Below are 17,555 nucleotides of genomic sequence, written 5' to 3' on the forward strand. Positions count from 1 at the left end.
TACATACAAACTAAAAAAGTGGAAATAGGGAACATCGTCAAAAATTATACTCTACCTAAAATAACAAAGTTAGGGATAGGATTCAAGCCTGGACTGTGCAAATGAGAAATAGACTTTGTTTTGAAGGAACTGACCTAACACAAGACTGAGGTTCACACACGTGAGAGTGAAAATACACTAGAGGGTCACCTATATACCCCACTGCGGGGTTGGAAATGGGTGGTGAGAGATGGTTTCCTGGAAGTGGAGAAATAACTAAACCAAGGCTGATTCGTCATTCTAGCACAGTCTTCATGGAAAGGTATTAATACTTTAAACACCTTGAAGTCATATGCTACTTGTTCAATCCTCCCAGACTACAATTATGTTTATGGTACTTCATGTTAAATAACTTCCAGCTGTCCCTATGTAGGATTCTCTCTCTTGGCCATTTCCTTCAAGGTGTTTTGGCCTCTGAAACTTACCTTTTAAACTTCAGATATGGTAGTTTTCCCTATGGGAAAACTATGGTAGTTTCAGCGCCATCACCCTAACACAACTTTTGTGAAGACAGTATGAGGGTTAAGACTGATTGTTAGATCAGGAAATGGCTGAAAGAGGACAAGGCAGAGTAAAGGCATGCAGAGTAATTTGCATAAGATGGCTGAGAGCACAGAAGATGGCTGAGAGCAGTTTGTGCATTGTTGGGGGGTGGGGGAGAGGGGGAGAATATACACAGAGTCTAGTAATATGTGTGTAAAAAATAGGGTTTTCTTTTTTTGTGGATTGTTTTACGGTTTTTTTGTGGGGGGAGGGGGATGGAGTCTTGCTCTGTGGCCCAGGCTGGAATACAATGGCATGATCATAGCTCACTGCAGCCTTGTACTCCTAGGCTCAAGTGATCCCCTTGCTTCAGCCCCCCGAGTAGGTGGGACTACAGGCATGTGCCACCATACCCAGTTATGTTTATTATGTTGTATAGAGACAGGGTCTTGCTGTGTTTCCCAGGCTTGCTGTTAAACTCCCGGTCTCAAGTGATCACCCTACCTCGGACTAAAAATATCCTTTAAGAAAGTACTTCCAAGGCAGCATATCCAGTGCTGCATGGGACAGCTTTAAATGAGCTATGCATGTTTTTTGTTGAGGATGATTGTGAGACAGTAGAGCTGTAGTTTGATAATATTCTATAGGCTGCATGGGCAAATAAGGGACAGTGAAATAAGCAGAGGACTTAAGAGGATTAAATCACTGCTCTGCCTTGATCGATCTGTGTAGCCTTGCTCAAGTCACATTTTTCTGAGCCTCAACTTTCTCATCTGCAAAATAAGGATAATAAATGCCTACATGAATTGCTGTGAATGTCAAATCACTTGAGATAATTTGTAAACTGTAAAGTACTAAATACATACCATATTCAGATTTTATGTATTTATTTTTTTAAGGGGGTCTTGCTCTGTTGCCCAGGCGGAGTGCAGTGGCATGATCATAGCTCACTGTATCCTCGAACGCGGGCTCTAGAGATCCTCTTGCCTCAGCCTCCTGAAGAGCTGAGATTTCACGCTTGCTCCACTATGTCTAGCTAATCTTTGTTTTATTTTTTATAGAGACAGGGTTTTTTTGTTTGTTTGTTTATGTTACCCATGCTGGTCTTGAACTCCTGGACAGAAGCAGTCCTCCCGCCTTGGCCTCCCAAAGTGTTGGGATTGCAGGTGTGATTACACTGTGCCCAGCCTATCCAGATTTTGAAGCGGCACAAAAGCAAGATAGAGCAGAGTTGGACAAGTGTATTTACTGTATTCAGTAATACAGTATACAGGAGAAACTGTATTCAGTAAATACAGATTCCAAATACTTTGGAATCTGGTGGGGGTGAGGTGGGAGATGAATAAGAAAATTAACAAACAATGTGGAGTAGATTGTATTTCCCGTATGCTCTTCTTACAATATGATGTTGGGATTCCTTCAAAACAGTTAGGGTCTATGTTACCTCCCATTGAGCCTGAGTGGACCTTTGTAAGTGCCCCAACCAATAGGAGAAATGGTAGAAGTGACACTAGATAACTTTTTGGGCTAGGCCCTAAAGGCAATAGGGAGCCTGGCTTCCTCACAATTGGAAGCCTCATTTCATGTAAAGCAGAACATGTAATAACTTTCGCTTGTAGACAATATTATCTTTCAAAAGACTGAAGAAGATATGAGAGTCTGTCTGGATTTAATTGACCAAGGAATAACTAATTAGTGAGACAGAAGTGATAGGAATTTTGTAAATGAGTGATTACTTATATCATAATTTGTGTTCACTGACAAATGGAGTACGGGGTATTATAAAGCACATGCCCTAAACCTTAGGAACATAATTCAAAAAGCTTCATTAAAAAACTATGACTGTAGCCTGGGCAACATACAGAGACCCCCATCTCTCAAAAACACTTTTAAAAGTCACCCAGGTGTGGTGGTGCACACCTAAAGTCCCAGCAGTTCAGGAGGCCGAGATGGCAGGATCACGAGCTCAGGAAGTTGGGGCTGCAGTGAACCGTGATCACGCCCCTGCACTCCACCCGGGGTGTCAGAGCGAGACCCTGTCTCAAAAACAAGTATGATTTAATTATCACATACCCCGAACAGGATGGAACATTCTGGATGAAGTCTAAACAACACTGACATACATTGCCACAAATGAGAAACAATAAGCAGAAGTGTCATCCTACAAAAGAAAGGGAATATACTGGGGTGGAAGTCCCCAGTTTCTCACTCCTAAGCTATTGGTTAATCATGAACAGGAACCTGGCCAACCCATGATTCAAAAGCACAGTTACGGACAATGAGGTTAAGACGTTGGAACCACTTTCTTCTCTCTCCCTTTTTTCCTCTTACATTATTTTTCTTTCACTATTTCTGTTCCTTCTTTGCTATTCTTTTTTCTTTATTTCTTTCTTTCTCCTGAGTGTCTATACCATAATCACAGGTATACATCGAATAGAAGCAAGCAGCAGATGCTATGTGATGAGATTTGAAGCCCTGCCTCTCATGCAGGTTAGGCTTATTTGTTTTTTTAGTATCCGTATTTCAGGAACATTCCAAACTAAATTGATCATCAGGAGAAGATTGTGAGACCCCCTGGATTAGTTTGTAAGCTGCTTAAAGGCATTAAGTTCAGAGAGCATAAAGCTACCTCACACAATGAGCAAGTGTGAATGAATGAGCAATGCTAGGGGGTACAGGAGGCATTCAGAGGCCTATCTGAAGGTATTGGAAGTATGGGGGAGATTCAATGGCATTAAGATGATGCTATGATCCAGGGGCCTGGAAATGCCAGAATTCTGCACTCAACTACAACTTGCACTTGCCATAACTTTAAAAAAAAATTCCCTAAAGTGGCACACAAGAATCAATGGCCAGTGGGAAACAAGGCACCCTCTTAATATAATATGTGCTATGCCCATTTCCCAAACCCTAGTGTAGAAATGAACTAGAGGATGTGGCTGGAACTATAAGGCCTCTAGAGCCACTTCCTTCCCCGTGGCACCTTACCGTCTCACGCTGATGGGGGCATTTCAGTATATGAGAATCGAGTGAATAAGGAGTAGGATGGCCAGGACTCATCAGTGAGCAGGTCGGCCCCAGCCCTTTTCTCACTGCTCCAGTTGCATAGGAGCAAAGAAAGGAAGAAGCAAAAAAGAGACATGTCCACATGTGAGGCCTAGTAATGGAAAATGCTCACTGCTAGATGGGGTTCAGTAAGTATTCTACGATCTGATCAGTCAGGCCACTCCTGGAGAGCAGGGCTTGTGAATATTTCTCAAATTCTTTGGAACCCTCCCTCCCTTTACCCCTACCACAGCCCAAACCACCTCCAGGTCTTGCCTGGGTTTCTGTAAGTTCCTGTACATGCACTCTTGTTGGCCTCTGGTTCTTGCTCCACGTAACAGCCATGCATCAGCAGCTTCCCAGTTGTTACTTAGAGAAACATGGCATTCCTTACCTTGGCCCTGTGTAGTCATCATCTGCCCGTAGCCCCCGCCTTCCCTACAGTAAGCCTCTCATCCTCCCTGCTCTTTCACCACTGGACTGCTTTCAGCTTCGGATACTTGGTCATGCCCTCTTGCACTACAAAGGTACTATTTTCTCTCTACACTCTATTAAACCTCATACTCCCACCCCATGCGTCCCTTGGATTTCAACCCTAGCATCACTTTCCCAGAAAAACTTATCCTGATTTTCCTGATTGGGTCACGTTAACCATTTCAGAATCTCTCTCTCATCACTCTGTACAGTTTCTCTAGCTTCTAGATGGCTGTTTGTAATGTGTGAGAATTTGATGAATGTCTGTTTTGCCCACCTGCCCAGAGCAGTCTTGCTTCCCACTGTGTGTTCTGTGTTGGCCACAGTCCTTGGTGAGCAACAGATGTTTGGTGAATGTGGTCGAAGGAGAGGATGCAGGCCCCCTGAGTTATATCCAAGGATGCAAGGAGAGCTTGCTGGTCCTGCAGAAGAATCACTGCCAGGGAGTTTGAGCCTCTGGATAACCGCAGTAAGACCAGAAAACTGGACATGGGATTTTCAAAATGGGAGGGAAAATAGTGGATTGTGAAACCAAGAGATAGCTGATCTGGATTTCAGTCCCCAGTAAAATTCTAGAATGTTCATAACCACTCTGCCAGGTAGGGTCGGCAGGTCTTAATCATAAACTCCATGCTACAAGTAAGAAAATGGAAGCTTAGACACATTGGAGACCGTGGGCAAGGTCACACAGTGAAGTGGGAGAACCAGGTCTCAGATCGAGACCTGACTTCTGTCATCTACAGTCTTGACAGCCTGTCACTGGGTCTGCCATAGATGGTATTTGAGTAAAAGCTAATGCTAATCACTTTGTTGTCACAGTCTAGTGAGGCTGCCACTGTCATCATAAAATAATCTGGACCCTGTTTCTCAGGCTCCTTTCTGCATCACATTTTGTTTTGTGCTCCCACCAGGTCCTAGCCCATGACAGATGCCAGGTGGCTGATAGAGGCAGAATGACTTTCTCTTGTCAGGGCAAACCCCCAGAATCAACAAATAGCCTAGATCCTGGAGGAGAGACCTGCCCAACAGGAGCTGAACGCCTGACACCAGGAAAGCTGCGGCCCCTCCCTCTCCATTCTGTTTTACCAGGGAAGCCAGAGGAAGAAGACTGGCCCACCCCAACTTCCCTGGGAGCCAGGGGCTCTCAGCCCGTGTTGTTCAGGCCTGCATCTCCCGAGTCACCCCCTCCCAACTCCCCAGAATGCTGGGTGGCCCTCTGGCAGGACACCCTCTTGGACCTGGGGCTCTTGGAAGTGCTTTTCAAAGTCCATGAAGAAGGAAAACCTTTTTCTGTTTTCTCTCTTCGCCTGGATTAAACAGGCTGCATTGTGTAGAGGAGAGAGCCTGGCATTGGCATGAGACCTAGGTTCCAATCTCGGCTCCACCCTCAGAGCTGGCAAACCCTTGTGAGTGTGTGCAGAATTCCTGTGATTTTTTTAACTAGGCAGGCTTGCCCTAGGGAGGTGCATCACAATGAGCAACTAAAACATATATGCAGTTTATATAAGTACTCTGTTTAAATAGTAAATTACTTGTGCTGCCTCAGTGATGTATCCACCTTCTCCCTGTCATTGAAAATTGTAACTACAATAAGACACCACTGCCAACAAGATGTATTCTATCTCTCAGGTGTTTTGAAGAGGGGGGAAAAAAAACTATTGGGCTAGGAATCTCATGATTTTCAAACCTTGGCTGAGCATTAGAATCATCTGAGAAGTTTAAAGAAAATACTGATTTCCAGGCCCCACCCCAGACCAATTAAGTAATTAAGTCAGAATATCTGGAGGTGGGTCCCCCAGGTATTGGCATTTTCTGAAACCACCCCAGGTGATTATAAAAAGTGCACCACACTAGGGAAGCCACCTCTCGAAGCACTTTTGACTGTGGTTCCAGGGCCTAGGTTATGAGATAGATATGTTTTTGTGTACATACCTATTCACATCATGACTTCATGTTTTCAACCTGCTTTCCCATTCCCGTTCTGGTTGACCTTGTTGGAGCCCTGATCCCTCTCCAGGGTCCAGACTTGCTGACAAATGACACTGTCTTTCAGGTTATGATTTTGTTGCCAGTCTTCACACAGAAGGCAGTTCTCAGTGCCAGCCACTGGAAGGAAAGAGGTGAGGGAGCATCTGTCTGTGGCTGACCTGGGTGAGACGCACAAAGCAATAGGCTCACTATTGTGTGCTTCACCTTGACCTTAAGTTGTTACTGAATAGAGAAAAAGGTGAGTTTAAGGCTGGGCGTGGTGGCTCATGCCTATAATCCCAGCAGGCAGATCACCTGAGCTCGGGAGTTCAAGACCAGCCTGGCCAACATGGTGAAACCCTGTCTTTACTAAAAATACAAAATTACCCGCGCATGGTGGTGCATGCCTATAATTCCAGCTACTCGGGAGGCTGAGGCAGGAGAATCTCTTGAACCCAGGAGGTGGAGGTTGCCATGAGCCGAGATCGCGCCATTGTACTCCAGCCTGGGCAATAAAAGCGAAACTCCATCTAAAAAAAAGTGAGTTTAATAACAACATTATTCTTTTTTTATGTATAACTGGGCTTCAAAAACAGTGAATTCAAACAATGAAATAAATAGAACTACTTTGAAAGGAAATAAAATGTTTTAATTTTTTAACCTTGGTTGGATGCTCTAGGTGTTCACTATCACTGCGTAACGATTACCCCAAACCTTAGTGGCTTACGACAACGACAATAATTTATTTTCTCTTATGGTTTCTGTGAGTCAGGAATTCAGACAGAGCCCAGCAAGCACAGCTTGTCTTTGCTCTACAACGCCTGGAGGAGCCTCCACCGGGAACTGGAATCATCTGCAGGCTTGTTTCACTCACATGTCCGGTGGTTGACACTGGCTATTGGCTGGAACACCCACAAGTGGCCTCTCCACGTGGCCTGGGCTTCCTCACAACATGGTGGCTGAATCCCAAGGGTAAGTGCACTGACAGTGAGGAAGCCAGGCTCCCTATTGCCTTTAGGACCTAACCCACAAAGTCATGTAGTGTCACTTCTACCATTTCTCCTATTGGTTGGGGCACTTACAAAGGTCCACTCAGGCTCAATGGGAGGTAACATAGACCCTAACTCCTTTTGAAGGAATCCCAACATCATATTGTAAGAAGAGCATATGGGAAATACAATCTGCCAAACATTGTTTGTTTTTAATTTTCTTATTCATCTCCCACCCCACACCCTCCAGATTCCAAAGTAACATATGCTCATTGCAAGAAAAAAAAAATTAAATAAAAATCCAGAATGGACTGGTTTGGTGGCTCACGCCTATAATCCCGGCACTTTGCGAGGCTTAGGCAGGAGAATTGCCTGAGACCAGCCTGGGCAACATAGTGAGACCCTGTCTCTACCACAACAACAAAAATTCAGAATTTGTACTCCAAAGTCTATACTCACTATCTCAATCCCTCCCTGGAGATAACCACCATTAACAGATTGATGTGTATTTTTCTTTTTTCTTTTCTTTCTTTTTTTTTTTTTGAGATGGAGTTTTGCTCTCGTTGTCCAGGCTGGAGTCCAATGGCACGATCTAGGCTCGCCGCAACCTCCGCCTCCCTGGTTCAAGGGATTCTCCTGCCTCAGCCTCCAGAGTAGCTGGAATTACAGGCATGCACCACCACACCCAGCTAATTTTTTTGTATTTTTAGTAGAGACAGAGTTTTTCCATGTTGGTCAAGCTGGTCTTGAACTCCCAACCTCAGGTGATCCACCCACCTCGGTCTCCCAAAGTGCTGGGATTACAGGCATGAGCCACCACACCCGGCTGTATTTTTCTGTACAAAACACACACATATATATAGTACATATATATATAGTACGTATATATAGTGTATATATATACTGTATACATATATTGTGTATATATATGTATTATATACATATGTACACACTACTTTTTAAAAAACACTATACATTATTCTTCAACTTGCTGTATTTATTCATTATTATGTAATGAACAGAGTTCCATGTTAGCACATATAGAAACACTTAATTCTTTGTTTCTTTTTTTTTTTTTGAGATGGAGTCTCACTCTGTCAGCCAGGCTGGAGTGCAGTGGCACCATCTCAGCGCATTGCAACCTCTGCCTCCCAGGTTCAAGCAATTCTCGTGCGTCAGCCTCTTGAGTAGATTACAGGCATGCACCATGATGCCTAGCTAATTTTTGTTGTATTTTTATTAGAAATGAGGTTTTTAGGCCGAGGCGGGTGGATCACCTGAAGTCAGGAGTTCAAGACAAGCCTGGCCAACATGATGAAACCCCATCTCTACTAAAAATACAAAAATTAGCCGGGTGTGGTGGTGGGCGCTTGTAATCCCAGCTACTCGGGAGGCTGACGCAGGAGAATCACTTGAACGTGGGAGGCGGAGGTTGTGGTGAGCCAAGATCATGCCACTGCATTCCAACCTGGCAACAGAGTGAGACTCTGTCTCAGAAAAAAGAAAAAAAAAAAAAAAAAGAAAAAAAAAAGAAATGGGGTTTTTGGTTTTTGTATTTTTATTAGAAATGTTAGCCAGGCGGCCGGGCACAGTGGCTCACGCCTGTAATCCCAGCAGTTTGGGAGGTTGGGGCGGGGGGGCGCGGATCACGAAGTCAGGAGTTCGAGACCAGCCTGGGCAATATGGTGAAACCCCATCTCTACTAAAGATACAAAAATTAGCTGGGCACGGTGGTGGGCGCCTGTAATCCCAGCTACTCAGGAGGCTGAGGCAGGAGAATTGTTGGAACCCCGGAGGTGGAGGTTGCAGTGAGCCGAGATCATGCCATTGCACTCCAGCCAGGGCGACAGGGTGAGGCTCCATCTCAAAAAAAAAAAGAAAAGAAATGTTAGCCAGGCTGATCTCAAACTCCTGATCTCAGGTGATTCCCCGGCCTCAGCCTCTCAAAGTGCTAGGATTGTAGGTGTGAGCCACTGCACCCAGCCCCAAAACACCTAATTATTTCTAATGCCAGCTGTCATAGTATGGCTGTACCATAACTTATCTAAGCAGTCTTCTGTTGATGGACATTTAGGTTGTTCTCATTGTTTAAAGTATTACAAATTAATGATGCAACAAACGTGCTTTTACTAGTTCATGTAGGGCAGTATCTTAAAAATGGCAATGTTTAAAGGATATGCAGGATACTATTTCTTTCTCTCTCTCTCTCTTTTTTTTTTTTTTTTTTTTTTTTTTTGAGACAGAGTCTTACTCTGTCGCCCAGGCTGGAGTGTGGTGGCACGATCTCAGCTCACTGCAACCTCTGCCTCCTGGGTTCAAGCGATTATCCTGTCTCAGCCTCCCGAGTAGCTGGAATTACAGGTGCCTACCAGCACACCTGGCTAAATTTTGTATTTTTAGTAGAGATAGGTTTTCACCATGTTGGCCAGGCTGGTCTCAAACTCCTGACCTCAGATGATCCACCTGCCTCAGCCTCCCTAGGTGTTGGGATTACAGGTGCGAGCCACCTTGCCCAGCCAGGATACTATTTTTCAACACGAGTATTTTTTTTTTAAGGTTAATGTCATTGTTATAAGAAAAATCTACATTAAGCAGGATATATATTTTTTTTCTTTGCAAAGGGCAGGTTTCTCTAGCCTTAACACGAAGAAAAGAAACAAATATATTTGTTCCTGGGTTTAGAAGATGCTTATAAACTTTGAAGGGGACTTCTCATTTATTTAGAAAATGACGAGTGACAGGAAGTAGGTGGTTTTAAAGCAAGAGGTGGATTTCCTTTTCTAATGTTTTTTAACTCAGGCTGATATGGAATTGAATGTAGATTCTTCAAAATTCATGTTGACTCTTAGAGGGAGGCTCATCGGAAGGTGACAGCCAAGAGGAAACCAGCTTGAGGCAAAAAAAAAAAAAAAAAGTGTGATGTGTGACCCACCAAAAATGAATAAGAAAAATGACTCTGCTGGTCATACTGATGGATCATGGAAATACAGTCAGCCCTTCATATCTGTGGATTTTATATTCGGTTAAAAAAAAAAAAAAAAAAAAAAAAAGCATGGTTGCATCTATACTGAGCATGTACAAACTTTTCTTCTTGTCATTATTCCCTAAACAATACAGTATAACAACGATTTACATAGGTTTTTTTTGGTTTGATTGATTTTTTTTAAGACAGGATCTCACTCTGTCACTCAGGCGTAATGTAGTGGTATGATCATGGCTCACTAAAGACTCAACATCCTGGGCTCAGGCAATCCTACCACCTCAGCCTCCCAAGTAACTGGGACTACAGGTATGCACCACCATGCCCAGCTAATTTTTAAAATTTCTTTTGTGGGGAAAAGAATAGGCTCTCACTATGTTGCCCAAGCTGGTCTCGAATTCCTGGGCTCATGCAATCCTCTTACCTTGGTCCTCCAAAGTGCTGGGATTACAGGTGTGAGCTACTGTGCCTGGCCTTGAATTAGGTATTGTAAGTAATCTGGAGATGACTTAAAGTATGTGGGAGGATGTGTGTAGGTTAAATGCAAATACTACATCATTTTATATCAGGGACTTAAGCATCTATGGATTTGGTATTGGTCGGGGAGCCTGCAGCTAATCCCCTGCAGATGCCAAGGGGTGACTGCATAATGGATTCCAGTAATATGACTGTGTTAACCTGTCTGCCTCTTCATCCTTTGTTCATAGATGGCTAATCTGTAATTTTTGGGGGGTCTTTTTTTCTGGCAGAGGTGGGTTATTAAAAACTTCTTTGCTGGACATGAAATTCTGACACATGCTACAACATGGATGAACCTTGAGGACATTATGCTGAGTGAAGTAAGCCAGACACAAAAGGACAAGTATTGTATGATTCTACTTACATGAAATATACAAAACAGGTAAATCCATAGAGACAGGAAGTAGATGAAGGGAGTTATCTCTGAGGGTAGGTGAAACGGGAGTTAGTGCTTAGTGGGTACAGAGTTTCTACTGGGGACGATGAACGTTTTGGAAATAGCGGTGATGTCTGGACAATATTGTGAGTGTGATTAATGCCACTGAACTGTACACTTAAAATGGTAAAAATGGCAAATTTGATGTTCTATATCTTCACACACGTCTTTGCTGGAGCAGAAGTGAGAGGTTAGGTTCTGTCAGTGTTCCCATGGCTTAGCCTTCCCTTTTGTTTTTAAAAGAACAACCTCTATTTTTAGGGATTTTCACACAAAGGCTTGTGGGCGTGGGAAGTTCTCCCAGCTGCCCTCCTGTTTCTCAGAAGCCCACATGGAAGCCTCACAAGTTATTTAAGGTTTAGGAAATATGCCAGATTGGGAATGGAGATAATTTAATCTCTCTGTATGTTAATTTAGGTTTTTTTTTTCCTGCAACATGAGGCCCTGGAAACCTTACTTCACCCCTAGGAAAGGCAGTTCTGGGTCTTGCTGAAGGTGGTAAGGGTAATTCACCCCTATACAGCATGCCCAGAGCACTTTCCTGGCAAAAGCACTTCCACGCCCTCAGAGTCTGGGGTCACCTGATCACGCAGCCAGGCGCACATGGAGACCCCCGGTACCGGGGTCTCGGTCAGCTTGTCCAGATGCTTCTCGGCACCTGCCCCGGGTGTTGCGGGTTTCCCTGCACTCCGGGCTTACCCCGGGCTTTCTCAGTCCTGCGTGCAGTGCTCACAGCCATTCCTCAGAGCCGCACAGGGTAGGCTCCTGTCCCTAGCCCCTTGGTCCCGGGGCTGGGCACCTCCGCTGGTGGCACTGTCGAGGGGGGAGCGGCAGTGGCTGGTCACGTTGAGCCTGTGGGCTTGCGGTCCCTACTCCCTGTTTTCTCCCAGCCCTGCCCCTGCCCAGGTGAAAGTTCTTGTCCAGTTAGGCGCGAAGGCCCGACCCTTGCGGAGGGAAAGCCTCTGCACCGCCGCCTCTCCACCTGGGCCCGAGACTCCCGGTGCTGGCGTGGCAGGGGTGCCCCCGCCGGGACAGGACAGCTGGGACCCGTGCAGCCGAGCCGGGGCAGCCACGTGGCGGCGGGGCGGGGCGGGGCGGGGACCGGGCGGCCCGGCGCTGGGAGCTGGCTGTCCCGGGAGCAGGTGAGGGCGGAAGGGCTGTGGGGGGTGGAGAGGGTGGTCTCGGGACAGTTCCTCTCCCCGGCCCGCAGTTGGGAGCCAGGTCTGGGGTCACCTTTGCCCCCACCTCCCCGCCCAGGTGGATTCTCCCCTACCGCCGGTCACCCGCGCGCCGGCACACGGGCGTGGCCCCAGTACTCGGGGTGGGGGTTCGCGTCTGCGTGGGGTACCAAGGGGTCCGGGTCCCAGCGCGGCCCGGACGTGAGGGTGGGGGCTCCGCGGAGGAGCGGGCTCTGCGGGGCGGCGGGAAGGGCGGGTGGAAGCTTGGGGTCCCTTGCTCTGTGCGGCGCGGGCAGCCGGGGTCACGCGGGTGCTCTGGCCCCTTACCTTTACCTGTCACGCGGCTTTTGGCAGGACTGCAGTCTACGAAGTCCCCCAGCCTTCCCAGCTTCCCACTGGGCTAACCCTATTCCCCCAACCCTCCACTCTTAGTGCCCGGGCGCCTTCCCTCCTCGCCAGCGCTGGCTGCTGTCCTTAGTCGCCTTCTTCCCAGGATGACCAGCTCTACCCTTCCCTCTTGCTCTCGTCCTACCCCTTCCTCCTTCTTCCAAAAGGTCCTGAGCCGCGTCTACCTTGCAGCACTGTGCTGGGGAGAAGGGCCACACAGATCAGGGGTACAAACTCCCCCCTCCCCTCAAGGAAAGCCAGGTCCAGCACGAAGGGGTGGGTGCCTGGGGGTGGACTGAGGAGCTGCTCTAGTCCTGTCCAGCCTTTTCTCACCCACCCTCTTCACTCCCCTACCCTTCTCTGGCCCTGCTCCAGAAGGGCCCCAAGACAGCCTCCTCATGGCCGCTCTCCCCTCTGCTCAGCTACATTCACTCACCACCTGCAGCCAGGTCTAGTGAGTCATGGTGCCCTCCGCCTGGAGAGAGGGGTTCACGAGGCACCTGAGGGCAGGAGAGGAGTATGACTCTGTGTCCTCAAGGCTGGGCAGCTGGGCTGTGACCCTCACATATTTAAGGAGCTCAGGGAAGAAGGAGAGAGCTGGGAGTGCCTGAGGCTTTAGGGCAGCAACGCTTGAGCACAGGTGGGCTCTGAAGGACCAGCAGGATCTACTTGGGTACCAAAAAGGTAACCCGGCCAAGTTTTCAGATGAGGCAGACAAGGCTTCTTCCCCGGCCAGGGCCTCGCCTGGTAGTTTGAACAATTCTAGTAGAGGGAAAGGATGGACAACAAGAGCAGAGGAGAGGAGGAGCCAGCCTGACCAAAGATGCTGTTACCTTCCAGAGCAGTCTCCCTGTCCAGATCACCAGGATCCCGTTTGCTGGAGAATGACCCAGATGTCCCAGGTGCAGGAGCTCTTCCACGAGGCAGCCCAGCAGGTAGGCTCCGGATGTGCTGGGTCTGTGATGGAGGCCTGTGAGCACCGGGATCCCCAGAGGGTGGGCTGGATGCAAACATTACAGTGCACTCTTTAGACGTAATTAACTCCAAAGTCTTTTTTGGTCATCCAGTTTAATGAGAAAATATAGCCAAAATATTATAGCCGTTATTAACTGTTGATGTACAGAAAACTTTTGGCATTATCTGTGGTGGATTTTGAATCCTGAGATCTCGCACAACTCCAAACCCCATCCTGAGACGCCTTCCATGGACAGTCACAGTGAGGACTCACATAATATGAACTCATTTTAATTCTGGATCAAACCAATGTAAGAAGGTAAATTTATTTCTGAAAAAACTCTTATGTTCTGAAGCCAAAAGGATTTCTGGATGCCCTAGTGTTTGCTGTTTTTTTTTTTTTTTTTTTTTTTCCTTTATCTTCTTCCTGCTGATCATTAGTTATAGCAAATATGCATTCTGTAGATATGGAATTGAAGTGGCTCTCCCCAGAAACAGAGAACTGGTCCCTGAAGAAATAATAATACTAATACACCATACTAAGGTGTTTATCCAGAAACTACGCGCACCCAGGGTCTTTGCCATCCATGATCACTCAACATGAATTTTCCCACTATCTCTTGGGCTTCTGCCCTGCTTTCTAGAGAGGGGCAGGAGGGTTTCCCAGCCTTATAACAGGGGAACAAGCCCCACCAGTGGGGAGAGAACCAACATGAAACAGAAACCCAGATGGAAAACGTGAGGCCCCAGGAATTCCCAAAGGAGACAAATAAGACATTCTGGGCTCTCCCCTGTGAGAGCATCTGTTCCTCTCTCGCCTGTTAAAAACCTTTGGTGTCTCCTCATGTGCACCACTCAGGGCTCAAACTCTCCAGCCTCAGCCCTACACAGTCTGACCCCGCCTGAGTCTCAGGTTGGGTTCCCCACGTCGTCTTCTTCCTGCCACACCTTCCAGCCAAACCACACCATTCCCCAAGGCTTATATCTTTCCCTTGATCTTTGCTGATGCTTCTTATCGACAATTTGTCATTGAAAGCTTCACCCAAGGTAGGACCTGGTACTTAAGTGGACAGTAAACGTTAGTTGATTGACCACATGAACAAACAACAGAAAACTACAATGCAAGTTAAATTGTCCTCAGTGCCCTGAGAGAGTTGATTTCTAAAATGTAATGGATACAATGACCTCTGTGTTGCCTCCTTCCTCTCTTAATATCTAAACATAGAAGGATTGGACACTGCCCAATGCCCAATTTTAAGGCCTTCAGTGTTCATGATCTAGAAATCCATCCTTTCTTTCTCTCTCCTTCCCCTGCACTGTCTTGTTAAGGATACCATTTCTTGATTGGATGATTCATACTCTCTTAACTTCTTTTTCCACATTGCTACTAAAGCGATTCTTTTATGAAGCATACATCTGTACATTTGACCCCTCTGCTTAAATTCCTTCAATAGCTTCTCACTGTCTTCAGAATTCAGCTCAGACTCCTCATCTTGGCCCCCAGGGCCCTCCGTGGTGGTTAACTCACCCCTCCTGCTCCACAGCATCCTGTGTCACTGCACTTACTAGGTAGCATTGAAATGAGCTGTTTCTTTTCTGTCTCCCTTAAGGCTGTGAACTTAAATTCAAGGGCATGTCTTATTTATTTTTGTATCCCCAATACCTGGCGTGGTGGGTTGTGTGTAGAAGATGCTCCATCAGTGTTGCTTCTACTGAACTGAACTCACCTGGCTAGGAATTGGGTGAGCTGCCATTTGCATTAAGTCTTAAAGTAATGGTGGAAGTGGAACATATGGTGGACTTGGGAAGCATATTCCAGGTGGGAGGGTGAGAAAATGATAATAGCTACCAATTAGTGGGCACTTACTGTATACTGAGCACTTAATATGCATTACCTCATTTATCTCCACTATAACATTCTGAAGTTGATATGATTATTTTGGTTTGACAGAAGAAGAACTGTAGCACTGTAAAGCCAGGGACGTTTGATGCCAAGTCCCAAGCTTTCATCCTTTTTGCTATGTGCCTCCTGCTCCAAATGGTATCAGGAAAGCCACCCAGATGGTAAATCAAGGACCTCTGCGGGGGAACAGAGTAGGTTAGGTGGCTAACATGCTGGAAGCTGAACTCTAGGAGTGGCTGGCCCTCAAAAAATTTCCTGTGAACCTTTGAAAAATTGTATTCCAGTCTTGGGGATCAGAAATTCTGCTAGGAGATTTGGGGCCTGCAGAACACAAGATGAGGAGGCAGTGCCCAGTGGGAAGACAGGCTAGTGAGTGTCATGCCACCTTCAGTCTTGACCTGCTCTTCTCTTGGTCACGGTGATTAGAAAGTAGCTCACAGGAAGTTTGGCAAGGGTGGGGACACTTGGAAGTTAGGTGGAGGGTGAATGAATTAACTCTTGGTTTGCTTTAATCATTTTAGGACCAGATAGGGTAGCTCTGTCTCTCTCTCTCTCTCTCTCTCTCTCTCTCTCTCTCTGTGTGTGTGTGTGTGTGTGTGTGTGTGTGTGTGTGTGTGTGTGTGTAGACTGGTCAGTAATAAGTGAACCAGCTAGGAAGGAGCTGTAGATCTGAATGTTAATGGTGTGGTGGTCGAGGGGGCATGTGCTACCTGGGTCAAGTCCTGGCTCTAATGCTTTGTGACCTTGAACAAGTTTTGTAACCTCACTAAGCCTTCATTTCCTCACCTACAAAATGACTGCCCGGTGATTGAAACTACTGTAGAGATTGAAGACAATTAAAAGAGATAATTTGCATAAATATTTGGTATAGTGCTTGGTTCCTGGTCAGCATTCAGCCTATGTTATATAAATGGCTAATAATAAAACTAAGGTGGGGAGTATGTATTTAATCCAGGGGGTACTGGTATAAATAAGCAGAAGAATCCATTGGCAAATAAATGCATGACTCAGCACAGCTGAGTCAGACGGAAGACCTAAGGCAGGAGTCTCAAACCCAGAATCATACCTTGAACCAACACTAGAATGTGGGACATTGTTCTGGACAACCTGCTGGGTGGGCAGTCTATTGAGGATGGTGGGTGCTTTCTAGGCCTGGGTGAGTCTGGAGTGGTTTGGGAATATGAGTGTGTGTTTGGAGACCCACCGAGCTGCTGGCAGGCCAAGTCTTGTTCCAGGGGCCTCTGTCCGGAGGCACTTTGTGTGCTTTGGTGGTAGACTCAAACCTGGGTTCTGGGTTTCCCATTCTGACCATGCTGCTGGATAGGCTGGGCCCTTGGGCAAATTACCCACGGGTTCCCAGTCTATTTCCACAACTATGTGATGGGGTCAGTGGACCTGATTCTCAGGGTTTTTATGAGATTAAAGGAGATGCCATATGTGGAAGGGTCTGGGCCAGTGCCTCTCACATGACAAGCACTAAGTAAAATGCTCGTTTGATGATTGGATGAAGCCGATTGCACACGGAAACCCAGCGGAGTAGGCTGTGAAACCTGGGGCTTAAAAACTAAGAAAGAAACAGCCGGTGCAGAGGGAGGTGAACGGAAGGCTAACGAGCCATGATTGGGTGCTTGTCTCTGCCAGGTACTGGACAGAGAGAACTGTTGCAATCTGGTTGTTTCAGGAAGACTGAGTTGGCAGGAGAAAGCAGGTAGCCTGAGACAAAAACAGATGGCAAGCTGACAAGCTGTGTGGAGGTCTGAAGTCCAGCAGAATCTCATGCTCTTAGCGTCAGGAATAGGGAGAAAACTCGGTTTCATTTACCAGGTGGTTATTGAATGACAGTTCTTGCCAGAATCTCCAGCTCCTGCTGGAGATATTAAAACAAACACGAAACAACAGCAATCTCCTAGTTCTTATGGAACAAGAAGTGCCTGCAGCTAGACTGAGGCTTTTGTCTTCCTTCTCTCAGGGTTGGAGAGTCTCAATAGCAACTTAAAAGGGAAGCTGGCCTGAGAATAAGTCACCAAAAGCCAGTTTACCTAGTATACCAGATTCATGCTCTTTCTTCTGCATTCTGCTTTACCACAGAGACTTGAAGTGTGGCACTAGTGGGTCCATGTGGACCCTTTTCAAGGAGGTCTGCAGGCCAAAGTCTGGCTAATTGTTCTAGGAAAAAACCCGCTGCCGGCCGTGGGAGTAG

At 46.5% G+C, this 17,555-nt stretch overlaps 1 protein-coding gene across 1 annotated transcript in view; it reads left to right on the plus strand.

Moving 5' to 3' along the window:
- Positions 1-11,536: 11,536 nt before the first annotated feature.
- SLC12A8 (solute carrier family 12 member 8) overlaps positions 11,537-17,555 on the plus strand; it is a 130,914-nt gene continuing 124,895 nt past the window's right edge. The window contains 5 exon segments of the mRNA XM_050781415.1: positions 11,537-12,075; positions 12,191-12,363; positions 12,544-12,725; positions 13,339-13,369; positions 13,372-13,433. Coding sequence (XP_050637372.1) covers positions 11,537-12,075; positions 12,191-12,363; positions 12,544-12,725; positions 13,339-13,369; positions 13,372-13,433 — 987 coding nt within the window.

Source organism: Macaca thibetana, chromosome 2, assembly GCF_024542745.1.
Source record: "Macaca thibetana thibetana isolate TM-01 chromosome 2, ASM2454274v1, whole genome shotgun sequence".
Classification (NCBI taxonomy): domain Eukaryota; kingdom Metazoa; phylum Chordata; class Mammalia; order Primates; family Cercopithecidae; genus Macaca; species Macaca thibetana.